Source organism: Camelus ferus, chromosome 9 (assembly GCF_009834535.1).
Source record: "Camelus ferus isolate YT-003-E chromosome 9, BCGSAC_Cfer_1.0, whole genome shotgun sequence".
Classification (NCBI taxonomy): Eukaryota; Metazoa; Chordata; class Mammalia; order Artiodactyla; family Camelidae; genus Camelus; species Camelus ferus.
The window spans coordinates 78,493,045-78,510,646 of NC_045704.1; the positions used below are offsets into that span (position 1 = coordinate 78,493,045).

The 17,602-nt window shown below is 51.3% G+C and overlaps 1 protein-coding gene across 1 annotated transcript; it reads left to right on the plus strand.

Annotated features, from left to right (window-relative positions):
• Window positions 1-1,917: 1,917 nt before the first annotated feature.
• PROK1 (prokineticin 1) lies at window positions 1,918-6,299 on the plus strand. Its single transcript, XM_006194758.2, has 3 exons — window positions 1,918-2,011; window positions 4,521-4,646; window positions 6,180-6,299. Exons 1-3 carry the CDS (start codon window positions 1,940-1,942, stop codon window positions 6,297-6,299), a joined length of 318 nt encoding a protein of 105 aa, XP_006194820.1. The 5' UTR covers window positions 1,918-1,939.
• Window positions 6,300-17,602: the final 11,303 nt, after the last annotated feature.

Genomic DNA, 17,602 nt, shown 5'->3' on the forward strand with positions numbered 1-17,602 from the left:
AGGCTCCTGTCATACTGCTGTCAGGCTCCCACCATGTCCCACAAGGCTGGCCAGGCGCGGCCCATGGCTCCTACTCCAGCAGCATCCTCTCCCTTCCCTTCCCCTATTCACCACGCATCTTACTGCTCCTGGAACTGGCCAAGGAGGGCCTGCCACAGGGCCTTTGCACTGGTTCATCTCCTGGCTCTGCCTAGCTCACTCCTTCACTTCATCAGACCTTCTCAAGTATCTTCTCAGAGAGACCCTCACCCCATCTAAAGTACCGCCTGAGTCACGCTCTGTTGTCTTCCCTGCCTTCCTTTTTAATAGCAGTCCACAAACCTAGCCATGTTATTAGAAATCTATTTGTTTATTTGTCTATTGCCTGTCTCCCCCACGTGAGGGCAGAGATCTTGTTTTGTTCACTGTCCTATTTCAACACCAAGAACAGTGCCTTCGATACAGTAACATGAATAAATATAGAGTCAATAAAAAAAAGTGGCCAAACACTCACAAGACCCCATGATGTAAGTGCCCTTCTTACCCCCATGTTATAGATGAGAAAACTGAGGCCCAGAGAGACTCACTATTCTCAGGGTCAGGAATCTAATGACCCTGGGACCGGAAGTCAAGTTGTCTGCCTCTGGGGTCTCAATCTGAGCTGCTGTGTTGGTTCCTTTCTCTGCACTCATAGATGCCTGTCAACATGTCTACGTGGGAGCCCTTTTCCCCTGAGACACTCCAAGAAAAAAGCATTTAATGGATGACTCTGTTTAGGAAATTGCATTTCCTTGCTGGGTGTTTGAAAGGCTTGTTAGCGTATGAAAGGCCCTGAAAAGTCCTGCAGTAAAAAAGATTGATGGAACTGTGTTTCCCAAACCTTTGACTGTGGAAATCTTATATTTATTTATTTGTGTGCATAACACCTATTAATATATTGCAGACCGTACGGGCAATAATGGCTTTTGTCACTGTGGAGAAAAGTGCAGTGTCTGATGAAGTGACCTGGGAGCCCTCTGGATCACCTGGTATGAGGAGGTCTAAGCCAGGAGCTTCCCACCCAGCAGGAGGCGCTGTGCCCAGTCACCTTCCCCAGGACTGGCATCTGAGCCCACAGTGTCTGTTCGTCCCTGGAAGCTCAGCCCATAAAACAAAAAGGTGCGTGGCTCCTGGTATCTTTCAGCGGCAGCCTGGCCCCAGCACGCTTTTCCGCAGGGACCTAAGGGCTGGCTCAATGTCTGCGCTTTGGTTCCCGAGCCAAGTGACCCTTGGTGTTCATCCTGGGCCCCTTAGAGGGCAATTCCTTGTGTGTTTCTCAGGGACATCAACCCCACAAGCCTGGCCTTGCTTTCTCACTGTCTCATGTTTCCCTGTTGGAATTTTAACCTTCTAGGGAACTAGGGACACCACCTTAGCCACTTGTGTCCTCTCTGCCCCCAACTCTGTGCTGAGCCAATAGTAAGCCCCCAGATTATTCTTGTTGGCTTGAGTGTGAGGGAACCAATTATCCTGTGTGTCGCTTGGTTTGGTGCAGAGAAGGATAAATGGCGATGCTGTAAATCCCTTGATTTATTACCAAAGCCCTCCCTCTGCCCCAAGCAGAATGAAAGGATAACCCAGAGGCAGAGGAGACTGTGGGGTACAAGGCGTGGAGATGACACTGGATCACTGTGTCCCCAGAGAGTCAGAGCAACTGTCACAGCCGCCGAAGGTCCATCTTCATTGGTTTTGATGGTGATTTGATGTCATTATGGATTCAGGTCTCATCTCCATCCCTGAGATCATCTGAATAACACTGTGATGAAGACGAGAAGAGAGGAGGCCAGCATCCGTGGGCAGCCTGAGTTGGACAGCATAAATCTGCGGGGAGAGCCTGGCCTTCCGGGCAGGCGGGCTCGAGCCTGAGCAGAGGCGACCAGACACAGCGGAGCGGGCAGTGCTTGCCTTCTCCAAAGTGACCATGAGAGGTGCCATGCAAGTCTCAGTCATGCTCCTCCTTGTCACTGTGTCCGACGGTGCTGTGATCACCGGGGTAAGTCATCCAACATTCTCCATGCCCTGGGTTTGGGGAGGACATCAGAGTCTGCATGGGATGGGAGCCAGGAGGCAAACCAAGGGCGTGGGGAGGCACTTCCCAGGGTTTTCATATTAGTTAGACCTCACTCTGCTGAAGGGGATCTGCTTTTGAGAAACTGTGTGTAAATTAAATTCAATACACAGGGAGAGCACTGAAAATTCTGAAGTTTCGACCTTTGGTCAAAAGAAGATTCCCATTGTGTAATAATGAACTCCTTAATAAAGTGGATTAGCGCCCCCTAATTTATCTTTTGTGTAATTTTGGTTTTCATATAGTCTGGTCCGCATGGCAAGTGTAATTTACAAAGCAAACTGAGTTGATTAAAGGCAGTGACCTTATTTAGCGTCTATTGGGTACACTTAACCTCTGTTTTCTCTACTCTTAAGAAAGCCTGTCTTGAAACTCTTTCCCTTAAGGTTTTTGTGTTTTCACTCTGTGCCCAGTTCTGATAGGAATAGGGGTGACACTGACATTTGGCTGGGTGACCCAGAAGCAAGCGTCGAATAACGTAGAAATCCAGTCTCACCATGGGCACCCCGCACCCTCGGGTGGGCACACTGTGGTATTTGAAATACCCCGATTGTGGTTCCTTCTCAGAAGTTTGGCTTCACTTGGGACCGCCCCCCCCTCCAACGATATGGGCACATGTTGTGTGATGGTGGTGGGGACAGTCTTATCAAAACAGAAAGTAATGGTTTACCTGAGAGCTTTCCAGATAAAAGCCACTAGGGAAAAAAAAAGAAGGGAATTTACTTTTGTTTCAGCTTCCAACTTTTTAAACAGAGAATGGAAATGTAGAGAAAGGCCAAACAATTCCTGGAACTGGATTAGTTTTAGTGTTCACAGAAAGGAAAATTTCTTTCTTCTCCCTTTTAGAGGAAAAAGACTTGAGTTTCGAAGAAGAGCAAATATCAAAGGCAAGTCAATGCTTCTGAGACCCAGAGCATAAACGCAACTGTCGGGGCAGAATTATACCTAATGAATGTAAACCACAGTGTGCCCTCCTATGGTGTAGTTTGGGGATCAGGAGGGTGAGAGCAGAGGAGAGAAGCCATAGTTAGCCCACCGAGAGTGGGTTCATCCTGAGTCTGGCCCCGAGGGGTGGTGGGAGACAGGTCTGCGAGATGGGAAAGTATCTTCCTAGGAAAGCCTCCAGGTTGACCCTTTGGAAAGCACAGGGAGGGGGAAGCTGGGGTAAGACGAAACACGTGACCAACCTGACCACTCCGTCCACACTCTGTGCCCGGCTGCTGCCCCAAATCGACTTTTAGGAAGATGCTGGACTGCCCCCCCCATCTCCATACTCCCTGCTGCCAGGACGGTGACTGTCCCAGATTCAGGTCTGGAGGATCCCTCCTCCCAGTGGGGACAGCAATGCCCCATCTCTGTGGGAGGAGTCAGGTGGGGTCTGCTTAGTCCTAACCCTGAGCTTTCAGGGGCCAGCTGGTATGTGAGATGTGCCCTCACCAGGCTGGAGACCAGAGTGGCCAGGTGACTGCCACCTGCACCTCCCCTGGGTAGCGAGCAGCCCCAGCATCTCCCAGTTTCCTCCTGGGGCCCCCTAGCACTTTGCAGGGGTGAGGTGGGGGTTTCCTTCCAGTTTCTGCCAAGCCCCACATAGGCTTCAGACGGTGCTCTATGGCTTGTGCTAGAGAAGAACCAACCCAAACGCAGCCCTGAACTTGAACTCAGCAAAGCCGCAGCGCTTCTCGGGAAGTGGAAAGTCTGGGTGCTTCTTCAATGTGGCCTCCCTTGAGTCTGGAGCAGTTCTGTTCTGTTTTCTCCAATCCAGGCTTTGGTTTAAAGTGGGGTTGTGTGGCTCTGCAGGTGGCACCTTCTGGAAGGTCACTCAGCCCCTGCTCTGGGAGTCCAACCCAGAGGGTTCCATCCTCTCTCTGGGGACCAGGCAGGTCAGCAGAGGAACCCCAGGGGAAACACCTGCCAAGAGGGGCTGGGTCCTCAGTTGAGGCTGGGCTTATGGTGAGGGCTGAGCTGGGGAGAACTGTGGGAAGGGAGGCACCCACCCCATGTGCTGCTGGGTCAGGGCTGGAGGGTCCCAGTCCACGGAAGCTCAGCACTGACCCCCTCAGGGCTTGGGCCACTGTGGCACTACCCCATCTAAGAATTCAAATTAATCCAGTTCCACCAGCATCCACTGAGCACCTACTGGTGCTAGAAATGCTCTGTCTCCTAACCTCTAGACGCGTCAAAAGAAGAGAATTTTCCTACTGAGTGGCCTCAAAGGAGCTTGGAGGTCCCTCAGATCCAGGTTGGCTGCCCTGCTGAGCTCTGAGCATCCCGCTGTGAAGGGAGCAGGGGCAACACTGCACGGCCTGGGTGTCCTGTGCTGCCTGGGTGCTGCCCTCAGCATCCCTCTCAGGGGTTTTTGGGTGTACTTTACCTTCTGGTTTCTCTGGGGTGGGGCGCTAATGGGCACTCAGGGCCCCTCTGTCTTCCCTTGCAGGCCTGCGAGCGGGACGTGCAGTGCGGGGCCAGCACCTGCTGTGCAGTCAGCCTGTGGCTGCGTGGACTGCGGGTGTGCACCCCACTAGGACGGGAAGGAGACGAGTGCCACCCCGGCAGCCACAAGGTACTGCTCAGACTTGTTCAGGGCACCAGGCCCGTGAGACAGAGCTGGCACTGGACCGCAGTTTTCTGACCCCAATCTAATAATATCTCACTGCCTCCTTGCTTTGGGGGGCTGCCTGGGGTGCAGCGGGGTACCAGTCACACAGCCTGTTAGACCCGGGGGCTGGATCCCAGCTCCTCCTTTGCTGAGGGGTCTTGGGCAATTAGCATGACAGCTCTGGGCTTCAGTTGCCTCATGTACACAATGAGAGAAATAGACTGACATTCCTGAAGTTTCCATCAGATCGATAAATTCAGATTCTGAAAGGGCCAGTCAGTGCCCTTTGCTCCATAGGATCCTTCCCTCAAGAACAGGACAAAATAAGACCATAAAATGGCCTAGACTGGGTGGGGGTGAGGCTGACCTGGCCCCTGGGGCACACACTTTAAGGAGGCTCACTCTTTTGTGCCCTAGGTGCCCAGCGCCCACAGGAACTCCCAGCCCAGAGGCACAGGGCCTGCAGGCCTTTGCTTCGGAAGGTCAGGAGGATGCAGCGGCAACTGTGGGGCCCCGGCTTGTATCCACTTCCCTGGGCTTCCTGTGGTCCAGGCGCCCTTCATGCTCCGCTGGGGAACACGCCTGCACCCAGGAGCATCCTCCAGCAGTTGTCCTCCCCATCATGGCCCACCTGGGGGTGAGGAGGTGCAGGGAGGCAGATGGGGCAGGGCAGCAGTCGTCATGGCCTTAGGGAGTGTGAGGAGGCTCAGCCACAGATCTCTGTCCCCAAAGGGAACAACAGAGGTCATACAAGCTAATGGTGAGAACTTACTATGTGCCACTCTTCATACGAAGTGCTCTTTGCAAGTTTAAACCTTTTTAAGTTTATAGTGGAAACCTCTTTCCAACCAAATGTGGTAGGGTCTATTATTCACCCATTTTATAGATAATAAACTGAGGCACCAAGAGGCTAAAACTTGCCAGTTGAGAATTGTCAGGCCTGGGATTTGAGCCCAGGCCATCTGACATGACCTATGCTCCCAGCCCTTCCCACTCAACCCCCTTGAGGAAACCTCAGTGGTTCGGCACTCCTTGGGGTGTTAAGTCACCCGGCGGGGACCTTGTCTGTCCTGTACAGCTGCATCCCTGGCACCCAACCCAGTGTCGAGAGTATAATGGATGAGCTACTAATGATATTCAGTCATGAGTGTGGGTGTGAGTGTGAGTGTGAGTGCGCACGTGTGCTGGGTCAGCAAGGGGTCTGGGTAGGCAGTGTGGGGGCTTGTGGGGTTTTATGGTTGGGGACAGACAGCATTGCACTGTGACTGATCACAGAGTGTCAAAGCCAGATTGCCTGGGTTCAAATCCTGGCTCCTCCACAAATTGGCTGTGTGATCTTGGCATGCTGCTTAGCTGCTCTGTGCCTCGGTTTCCTCCTCTGTTACTGCTGTGCTGGGGTGGAGGTGACATTGGCCAGGGCTGGGCTGACCAAAGTCTCCTGCCAGGAGGCCCACCTCCCTTTGATGAATGTGCTGTCCGTCTTCTCCTCTCTCCCAGGCCCCCTTCTTCGGAAAACGCCGGCACCACACCTGCCCCTGCCTGCCCAACCTGCTGTGCTCCCGGTGCCTGGACGGCAGGTACCGCTGCTCCGTGGACTTGAAGAGCATCAACTTTTAGGAGCTTGTCTGGTTTCAGGACACCGCCGGGGCCTCCTCCTTAGCACAGCCTGAAGTGGTCCTTCTTGGACTTTTATTTCTGCCACATGGCCCAGCTCCCCACCTGTGCCCCACCCCCGGCTGTCCGGTCCCCATCCCCGGCACTCCCTACCTACACCTGTCCTCCCTGGCGCACACACGTGTGTGCATGTAGCCACACTCCACGTGGTGGCGTGGTCCACCAGGCCCACCTGTGGGGCCCCAGCTGTGGCTGTGGTCCTGGAACTAGCCTGACTGGTGCTCCGCACTGCTCAGGCTGCCTGAGGAGTTGGAAGTAACAGGAAGAACATTCTCTCCTTTTGTCTCTGCCTGCCCCGCCCTTCCTCTCCTCAGAGGTGACCTGTCCCTCTCCCCCGCCCTGCATGTGCTCTTCTGCCTGGATCAGTAAGCTCACAGCAGGTGTGGGGAGTCAGGGAGTCAGTCAGCCTCCAGATGCCTGCGGCCTGCCCACTGGGCCAGAACTGCAGGGCCTCCGAGGCCCCTCCTAGCATGTTACCAGTTAAGAATGAAGCCCCCAGTTCCCACTGCCTCCCTATGCGATGCAAATATGGTGGTTCAGTTGAATCAGCTGTTGACAATTTAGGAGGCAACAGGGAGTTACCTTTAATAGCTCCCTCCCAAGATCAGCTCCTGAGAGCAGGTCTGTAACCCTGAGGAGGCCTCTGGCCACTGCCTGGCTTGGGGGATGGTAGGGAGAGAGCAGGAAAGCCACTGATTTTGGACACAGGAGGCAGCTACCAGCCAGGACCACAGCCAGGCTGCACGGGCCCCTCACCGGATAAGGCATCTTCTCTGGAGAGCAAGGGCCGCCTGAGTTCAAAGCAGTCTGGGAGTTGTATCACAGGCCTGCACTCTCCTCTAAAACACCAGCCCCGCCCAGCACCTCACATTTGGACCCTGCCGCAGCTCTCCAGAAGCGTGGTGATGCTGGAAGCCACGCACACCGATGGCTGGTTGCAGAATAAAAGCATGCACAAGGGGCGCGTGGCTGTGGTGTTCCCGCCTGTGCTAACGTGGGGACTAGGGGACGGGCTGGCCCGGGCTGTCTCCAGGTAGGAGAGGGATGTGATGGGTGTTCCTCTGCCCAGCTGGGGCAATTTTGGGGTGCAGATGGATTCAGGGCCTCTTTGAATGAAGGGTGCGAGGTAGCCCAGGGGCTCTGGGTGGGGAGAGTGTGGCTTAGGTGAGCGGCTGAGTTGGAGACAAGGAGTCATAAGCTGGCATCTGGGTGGGAAGACCATTAGTGACATCAGGACGGGTTTCAGCTCCCATTTTGGCGATTTTGTCCCCTTTGCTTAGTGTCAAATACTCGATGCCACCAGATCACCATGTGTGAGAGAGTCCATATCAGTGATGGGCTGATGAGGCCCCAAGCCTGTGTCTGAACCAGGGGCTGGGAGCATCCCCTAGGTGCCAGGCTACTGGCCCACGACTCCTTCTCACGTCAATTCCTAGTCTAGGAAAATGCAAAATGAACGATGAAAGTACGTTGTATCCTGTTTCTAAGAAGCCTCCAAGAAGACTGGTTTCTGAGGCCCTGGGGCTCCTGCCCTCCCTTCCTTGCCCTTGACCCTGTTGAAGCCCTGCCTACGGGGTGCTCAGGACAGGCTTTACTGCAAGACCCACTCAGGCCAGGCCTGGGTTCCATGCAGGCCTTGTTCTTTGATTTTGGCTCCTTTGACCGACATTGGTGCCTGATTCGCGGACTTGCCCCTTTCTTGCAGCCCATGAGTCTCTTTGCCTCCGACTTTCAGGCTCAAGTGCTGGACATAGAGTTCCTTTCCATGTCCAGGAATCGAATTTGCCCATTCTGTCCTTTGGATCTTCAGACACCACCAGCTGCTGCCAGTTTGCTCTGGGTGCCGGGCCTTTCCCAGTCCTGCTGCCCTCTGCAAGCAGAGCCAGCCTGGTGAGGCACCGCTGCATGTTCCAGTGCAGCAGAGCGGAGAGGCGGGATGGCTGCAGGCACCAGGGGCCCCCATGGCCAGTGAGCACTGACACGCCGCCTACGGCTGCCCTCTCCATCCCCACCGGGGGCTGGCCGATCTGCAGAACCCCTCCTTTATTCTGACTGGATCAATTCTCATTTTTTTAATGTCAGAATTTTGAGAAATGGATAATTGGTCTCTGCCCCAGTTCCCTGCTGTTTTTTTCTGAAGACTGAAGAGAACATAGGGGAGGCTAAGAAAAGTTTGTGAGAATTCTTTATATTCAGGGATCTATTCTTCATAAATATAGTTATAAAAATAAACTACTTATAAGAATAATATACCCATAATGAGAACGTATTCTAGAAGAATTAAATTAGAGTTAGGTGAAACGGATACCCTTTCAAGAGGTGGGTCCCTTTAGTGGTAGCCCGACAGCCCCGTATTTGTGCCAACTGGTGGAGTCTGGTGCCATCTAGTGGCATAAATGGGGATGGCATAGACAAGCCAAGGTGGAAAAGATGGAAGTGTCAGAGAGATGCAACCTTTCAAAGCAGACGAGGAACAACTCCTCAGACATCCTCAGTGTCCGGTTCAATCAGAAGCTTAGAGGGGTAATGCTTCCACCTGTGGAAAGAGGCCTGTCACTCTAAGGACACAGGATAAATGATTAGGAAAGTGAAGGTGGGTGGGTGTCGGAGGAGAACGATTGGTTGCCTGTCCCCCATCCCCCACCCCACTGTCCCCATCCTTGGACCATCTGTGTGCACCAGGGCATAGCATGGGAAGAGCTGCCCCTCTCCTCAGATCTCTATTTTCTCTGCTGGGCATGGTGGTTAGTGCTTCTTCCATTCTCCTAGTATCACCCTGAAGCTCAAGGGTGGTCTAGATTCTTCTCTCTCCTGCTGTGCCTTCTCCCTGAGTTCCTTGTCAGCTGGTCCCCCAGCTCTGTTTCTTTTACCTCCTAAATGCCTCTCAACCTGTCCCTCCTCCCTGCAGCCATGGCTGTGTCTGAGCGCTCGATCTGCCCAGTCTGGTCTGCAGTAACTGCTTCCCACCTGTTCTCTCTACCTCCACTTTCCCTTTAAAATCCACCCCTGCATGTTCACCAGTCATCCTGCTAGGCAGCACATTTGTCCATGTCTTTCCTCATTAAAAATTCTCCAACAGCTTATTTACAAAACCGAAACAGACTCACAAACATAGAAAACAAACCTGTGGTTACTGGGGGTGGCTGAGGGGAGGGGAAGGGGGCTGGAGGGATAAATTAGGAGTTTGGGATTTGCACATACTAACTACTATGTATAAAATGGATAAACAGCAAAATCCTACTGTATAGCACAGGGAACTCTATTCAATACCTTGTAATAGCCTATAATGAAAAAGAATATGAAAAGGATGTAAATCGACTATACTTCAATTAAAAAAAATTCTCCAATGGCTTCTCAGCTCCCAGGGAGATAGCCAAGCCCTGGCAGGAAGCAGAAAGCCCCTTGTGGTCCAGCCCTGCCGGCATTTCTCTGCTTCTCCCACCATCCCCACCAGGCTTCCCGGCTTCCGGACCATCTCAGTTTGGGGAGGATGCCACGTGTATCTTTGCCCAGGCTGTCCCCTCTGTGGGGAATGCTCTGCTTCCCTCTGATGTCTGGTGGCTTTGAGACATTCTTCAGATCAACTCAAATGTATCCCCCACCTCCACCCACATCCATCAACTTAGAGTCACCTGGGACACAGCTCAGGCCCCGAGTAGGCTCTTGCTCTTAGGAAGCACCCATGTCTGGGTCAGCCTCTACTGTGGGAGAAGGAAGGGCAGTGTCTGAGTCCTGTTTGGGTCCCCAGGGTTGAATGGTGGGGGCTGGGGCTGGAGCAATGCACAGCCAGAGGCCGGAGGCGCTGGGGCGCTGACCCTGAGTAGAAATAAGGGTGAAATAGGACCCACTCCTGGTTCCAGCCCTGGTCGGGGGCGTCCCCAGCCTCAGAAGCACAAAGCCATAGAGTCACTGTGGAGAACAACTTTAGGGTGGGCAAAGACTCAGCTTCCCCTTCGGCCCCCTGAGGTCCCTCTTGACCTCTATAAGCTGCCACTGAGGCCTTCCATTCAAAGTTTATAAGGAAAGGGCCCCATGGGAGCTTGCAACTGGTCACCAGCCTGAGATAACAGTGTGTGGGCCTCAGGAGGACCCCTGGGCCCAGGCTGTGGGAGGGGTGCAATTTATGGCCCTACATCCAGAAGATTCTTTCTTGTCTCAGCCCTTGCCTACTTGGCTCTGCTGCCCATGGGCCATAAGGACATTTGTTTCATTTAAATATTAGTGCAACTTGGAGGAAAAACATGGGTGTGGTTTTGAAAAGAGATCAGAGCCCCCGCAGCATCTCGCCTCATCCTGGGGCAGGAGAAAACTCCCAGCCCAGCGAGGACAGAGGGGTGTTTATTTCGGGGCTGAGGCTTAGTAAGGAGGATTAACTGTGTCCAAGCTGAGAGCAATGCTGATGAGTAAGAAACCGTGGGCAGAGCTCTGACGGAGACCAGTCATAGACGAGCCCGTGAGATTCTGTCAGGAAACTAAGCCCTGAAGGCCAAGTAAACAAGTATGTCGAGTGGCAGCTTGACATTTTCTTGTCATTTTGCTCGTTTGGCAAATCTCATTAGCAGCAAAGTTCCTTTGCTACTGGGTTAGCGCAGTGGTTAACAGCACAGACAGTGCCAATTTGAACCCTGGGCAGGATGCTTATAAGATAGGGACTGTGGGCAAGTTAGTAAACCTGTCTATCTAAGTTTCCCTATCTGTAAAATGATGACGACAACAACAATAATAATAATGTAACCAAGCAGGACCCTGTGGGGACTTCCTGGGGCAGACCCCCCTGCCCCCATGTCCTCTGCCTGCCTCTTGTTTGTAGAAAAAATCCTAGCCTCCTAGGTCTTCCCTGAGTTCCAAAGAATACAGTTAATCAGAGATGTGAGAAAATGCAGAAACAAAGGAAAGCAGTCAAGCAAGACAAAATAATAAGAGTTCAGCCGTTAAACAAAGCCAGGGACCTTTAGTTCTTCCTCAAGGGCTATAGATAATGTTCTGAGCCATGTCCTTTGAGCTGTTTTGCAGATATTTAAACCCCCACTGGGTGGAAGAAGTTATCTGTACGTTGCCCACAGCACAGAGACCCCAGACCAGTTGGAACCTGAGGGTTGATGATGTTGACTCCGGAATACCTCACCACCAGCCAATCAGAAGAAGGTCCATGAGCTAATCCCGTAACCCGCAACCCCCTCCTTCACTCTATCTTTAAAAAGCCTTCCCTGAAAGCCACCAGGGAGTTTGAGCCTTTTGAGCCTTAGCTTCCTGGACTCCTTGCTTGGCACCCTGCAACACACGCTGCACTTTCCTTCACCACGACCCGGTGTCAGTCAGCTTTACTGCGCATGGGCAAGAGGAGCCAAGTTTGGTTCGGTAACAATAGTACCTGCCTCTCAGGGTTGCAGTGAGGACTAAATGTTAGTGTATGCAAAGTGCTTAGGACGGCCCTGGCATGTGGAAGCACCATGGGAATGTTTTATACTTGCTTTGTTTATCTATGAAGACGTCTCGGACTGTCAGCCCTGGGATCTGTCTGCCTGGCTCACTAAGCCACTGTCACCTGGGGTCTCGCCTCAGTGGGGCAAACGAATAAAACTGCCAAGAAGAAACAAAAACCTGTTCTTAAATGCACTTCACTTTCCCAGAATTCGAACATGGTAGGAAGAAATCCCAGTTTGTCCAGATTGTGAGCCATTATTATAAAGAAGTTTAGAAGCACAGGTTTATGTAGGCAAAACTCAGTAACATTCCTTTTGGGAAACAGATACACGAATCTTATCTAAGAGCTTCTTAATGTCTTGCTGAAACACATGACTCACTGTTTCCAAGTAAAATGGAATGTTTGCTCAGTATGGGCTATGATCTTAATACTGCGTTATTCAATTTTTTTTCCCCCTAGAAAAAGCATAAGGAGAGTGGGCTCTGAATTCTCTCCTGGCTCTTCTCAGATTGTGTTCAGATTAAACCTGCCAAAGCATGTGGGTCCCCTGAGACAGGCATGGCTGTAGCTGGAGGCTGCCCGCCCCCAGTGCTAGGAAATGTCATTTATCCTGTAGACCTGCATTTCCCAAACTTTAGTGTACATGAAAGCCCAAAGGATGATGCTAAAATGCGGATTCCTGGGTTACCTCCAGAGACTCAGGTTCCGCTGGGCCATTAACAAGCCCCCCTCCAGCTGTGACTGAGGCAGGCGGTCCCTGCACCTCCACCCCCAGAGAAACACTGCCCTACCCCGTCATCCCCAACCCCTGGAGGAAATAAACATATAATGGAAATTCCCCTCCCCCCGCCCCCGGGGACAGAGAAACTAGTTTCCATTAGGAAAAGCTCCAGTCAAGTTAGAGTGTGGTCTTAATATTAAAACAAGGACAGACAAGATAGGAGAGAAGTCAGGGAGAAGGAGGGTGGGGGCTGGGCCTGGGTCTGCGTCCTTCCAGAGTTAGGTTTCAAAGTGATTGTGGCTGTCCCGGGGAAAACCTCAGTCACTGAAGCGGCAAAGGGGGAAGAGGAACACAAAGAGAAGGGCGACTGTGGAGGAGAGAGGGGAGGCCCCCCAAGGGGCTGTAATTTCCGCTCACTTGAAAGCCACCAGCTGGGCCCCCACCTGGATGCTGAGAGCCGTGCAGGTGAGGAGGCGGCACTGGCTGCCCTGAGGCCCCACCAGGAGGCAAACACATGTACTACCCATGCTCCCGGCCCCCATCTGGGGTCCAGCTGAGGAGAGACCCAGATGGAGCCATCAAATGGGATGCTTGGTGTCAGCAGGGGGTGTTAGGGAGCCAGGGCAGCAGAAATGGGGCCCAGGCCCCTTGGCTTAGGACTGTCCCACCCCTGGAGCCTGCTGGGGTGGGTCTATTGGCAAGGAGACCCCGGGCAGAGGCAGCCCGCAGCTCACTCCCAGGTGAGGCCAGGCCCATCAAACATCTGAGAGCCCTTGGTCAAGACAGCCATACGTGCTCTCACTAGCCTCCAGGGAGGGACCCTGAGAAAGGGCAGGTGAGGCCCTGTAAAGTGGGATCAAAGGGAGGAATCTGGCATTGACTCCAGGAACCAAGCTCTTGGGAGGATTTGGCTGTCAGAGTGCAGGGTGGACCCAGCGGGCTCCAGGGCCCTAACTGACACCCGGGCAGCTGTGAGGTCACTGAGTGGCCCTCTGCCTGTGGTCTGCTCTCAGGCTCGTCCTTCCTTCCTCTTCTTAGGGCCTGTGAGCACCTCTGATTGTGGAAAGGCTGCCTGTGGCCACCACACACCGGGACAGCCTGCACCCTCCTAGGAGCCCTGGGCTGTGAGAGACTCATGGAGATTGCAAAGCTGTGGGCCAGGAGGGCCTTCGCTGGTTGCCCCAGAGATACCTTGAGCCCTCGGGGAGCTCGGGACAATCAGAAATCGGGCAATATGCAGCCCCCCAGCATCTCCCACCCTCCTTCTCTGACACTGCTCTCCCCATCTCCCAGCTGCCTTCTCCCCTCTATGGGGTGCTCAGTCCTCTCCCTGCCCTTCTGTTTAGTGGTCCAGTTCCTCCTGGTGGCACAGTGACCAAAGGTTCAGATTCTCAGCTCAGCTCCCTGAGGGATCAGAATCTGTGCCTCTGATATGGGGGGACAGTAACTCCTGCCACCTCACTGGGGTTGTCATGAGTGTACCCCCACAGCAGTGCTGACCCTACCCTCCCTGCTAGTGGGCATCACCTGGGGATACTTGTTAGGTACCCAGAGTCCTGTGCTCTATCCCAGAGCTGCTGGATCTGAATTCCTGGAAAGGGAGGCCTGGAAGGCTGGGGTTTTAGTAGCTTGAAATACATTGGAAAGGGATTAAGCAAGGAGACCCCAGCGACTCCCTGGTCTCGATTTGATCCTGACTCTGCCCACCGCTTGCTAGCTGGAGGATCCCAGGGGAGCAGCTTCTTTAACCTCACTTTCCTCCCAGGAGAAAGGATTTTCCCACTAGGACTTCCCCCGCAGGGTTGCTGGGGGCCGGAACGAGATGGTGTAAAACCTGGGCATAGTGAAAATGAACTCTGATTACTGCATGAGCCCGGGCACTGACCATGCTCTGGAGTCTGACAGATGAATTTTCCTCCTGTTTACATAAAATATGTTCCGTCTCCCTTCAATAAAGGATGGTGTCTGCACCAATCAATCACGAAAGAGCAAGTATAGAAACTAGACAGTGAACTGACTCAGGGTGGAATGAAACAGCCTGTGCCCCCTCCTCTGACCCGTCGTGAAATGGGCCAGGTGGGAGTGAGGCTTCGTCCCCTGCCTTCAGGGAGGAAGCAGGTTGGAGCCATTCAGAGACCTTCCCTCCCAGTCCATGACTGCTGTCTTTTTTTTTTTAACACCACCCCAAATAGCCCCACCCAGGACTTTAGTGCCCAGTGCAGCCCCCTTTGTTCCATAAACCACCCCATGGAGTTGGTCTGTTCAGTTCAAGGTGAAGATTTTAACCTGGGCTATTTATAATTCCTGCGAAGGAGCGGGTGTCAGTTTCAAAGCAGTCATGCCAGATGTCGACTTGGAAGCTGAGAGGGAGACAAGCATTATTATAAATTAATGTTGCCAGTGATTAATATTTGATATTTTTAACACACATTCATCTCGGAGGGAAAAATACTTTTTAATTAGTGTGGCCAGATATTGTGCAGTCCTCCTATTAAGGAGGGGTTACCAGAAATCCTCTAGGGTAGCTTCAGGCAAAGATCTGAGTGACAGAAGAAAAGAAGTGAGCTCTGAAGTTGGATTCTCTGTAGATCTGCCCCTTCAGGTGGATTCTGCCAGATTTGGGCATCCTGCACTTCCCTCTTTCAGCCCATCCTTTCTCCTCTATGCCTCCTGATCCAGCTCTGAGCTGGTCCAGGATGGAGAAGCCACTGGTTGGTTCCATTGTGGCCCGGGAGTCAGAGACTTCTGGGCTCTGCCAGTGAGTGAAGTGCCTCATCCTGGAGACCAACACTGGGGGGCTTGCCTGCAGACCTGTCTGATTTCATCTGCACAGAGTAAAAATAAAGAGTTGCCTTTATTTAAAAGTTGCTATATTACTCCCAAAGCCGCATTTCCTGTATTTCTTAGAAAATGGAAAGTCAAGTCCTGGAGTCCCTGGATTGGGTCCCCACAGTGGCGCTAGCTGGGAGTTGTGGCAGCCGACTGTTGGTGGTAGTTCAGACACACCTGAACCCATCGATTGTTGGGGTCTCCACCACACCTGCCTCAGAGTGGCCACCAGGTGGCTGGGCTTTGCATCAGACCTGCAGATAATTTGCTTGGTCTACATCATGTTGGCATGCATCATGGGTAAAATTTTTGGAAGGGAATTAAATTAATTGTGTATTTCTATTTTTTTGATATTTACTTTAAAAATTAGAATTGGAAACACAAACTCCAGTATCATAGAGGCTCATACTATGTTCCATGCTTAACCTGTAATTTGGTCAAAACAGGGACTCTCTGGTAGAATCTCCGGCAGATCATTTTTCCTCGCACTGTCTCCCTTACTCTTCTGCATCACCTGCCTGGTCCCTGTGGGCATCTGAGCGCTCTCGTCTTACCTAGTGTTGGTAATCGTCAGCTTTTTCATCTATTAAGTGAGGGCCAAGCTGGGTGGAGTAGAAAGATTGCAGGTTTTGGAGTCAAAGTGGTCCTGTATTGAAGTTCTGGCACCACCATATTCTGATCCAGGAGCTGGGTATGTGACTTAATCTCATTAAGCTTTATTTTTCTCCTTTATAAAATATGAGTGATGATATCCACTGTATGTTTTTGGTGGTGATTAGAAGAGAGGGAATAATGACAAGAGCTTGCATTTATTGAATGCAAACCTTACACGGCCTCACTGATCATCACAGAAACCCCACGAGGTGGAAGATGCTTGCAAATGAGGACCATGAGGCTGGGAGGAGTGGTGATCATATGACGAAGGGCAAATCTGGGGCACCTGACATACAGCAGGGCGCTCAGGGACTGAGGGCTGTGTCATAGACACTGCTAAGGTCTCCTCCAGTACTGGAAACTCAGACTCTGGGCCCTTCCCTTTTCACGGTGGTGCAGGTCCCTGGGGAACCATGCCAGGGAGGGGCTAGTCTTCCAGACATTCAGAGAGAGGATGTAACATGTGAAGTTGTCCATCTTTTATATTGTGAGTTCTAAAGAGAAGTATGTTACTTTTTATATTTGGTTCACAAGAGTGTATTTCTCTTTATTTACAAGTAAACTTTAATTTTTTTTATTGTGGGAAAATATACATAACATGAAATTTACCATTTTAGCCATTTTAAGTGTACATTTCGGTGACGATAAGTAGATTCACATTACTGTGCAGGCATCACTAACACACATCTCCAGAACTCTTTTCATCTTGCAAAGCTGAAAAGTCTATACCCATTAAACAATAACTCCCCATTTCTCTCCTCCCCCCAGATCCTGGCAACTCCCATTCTAATTTCTGTCTTTGTGAATCTGACCACTCTAAGTACCCCCTATAAGTGGAAATTATACAATATTTGTCCCTTTGAGATTGGCTTATTTCACTTGGCATGATATCCTCAAGGTTCATCCATATATCATGTGTCAAGATTTCCTTCCTTTTTAAGGCTGAATAATATTCCATTGTTTGTATATATCACATTGTGTTTATCCACTTATCCATCTACAGATGGAAGCTTAGGTTGGTTCCACCTTTTGGTTACTGTGAATAATGCTGCTGTGAACATGGGTGCACAAACATCTTTTTGAGATTTTTCTTTCAATTATTTTGGGTATATACTCAGAAGTGAAATTGCTGGATCATATGGTAATTCTGTGTTTAATTTTTTGAAGAATCGCCACACTGATTTCCATAGTGGCTGCATCATTTTACATTCTCGCCAGCAATACTCAAGCATTCCAGTTTCTCTGTATCATTGCCAGCATTTGTTCTTTTCTCTTCTTTTCTTTTGTTTATTTGATAGCAGCCATCCTTCTGGGTACTGGGTGAGCGGACATCTCATTGGGGTTTGATTTGCATTTCCCTAATGATTAATGATGTTGAGCGTATTTTCATTTGTTTTCTGGTCCATTTGTACATCTTCTCTGGAGAAATGTATCTTCACTTCCTTTGCCCATTTTGTAATCTGATTACTTGTTTTTGTGTGTGTGTGTTGTTTAGTTGCAGGAATTCTTTACATACTCTGCAAGTTAACCCCTTATCAGACATTTGGTTTGCAAATATTTTCTCCCATTCCATGGATTGCATCTTCACTCTGCTGGCAGTGCCCTAATACAAAAAGT

Coding starts and splice junctions, on each gene's coding strand:
- PROK1 (XM_006194758.2), top strand. CDS start 1,940: ATGAGAGGTGCCATGCAAGTCTCAGTCATGCTCCTCCTTGTCACTGTG. Junction 2,012..4,520: donor ACGGTGCTGTGATCACCGGG/GTAAGTCATCCA, acceptor CTTCCCTTGCAG/GCCTGCGAGCGGGACGTGCA. Junction 4,647..6,179: donor GCCACCCCGGCAGCCACAAG/GTACTGCTCAGA, acceptor CCTCTCTCCCAG/GCCCCCTTCTTCGGAAAACG.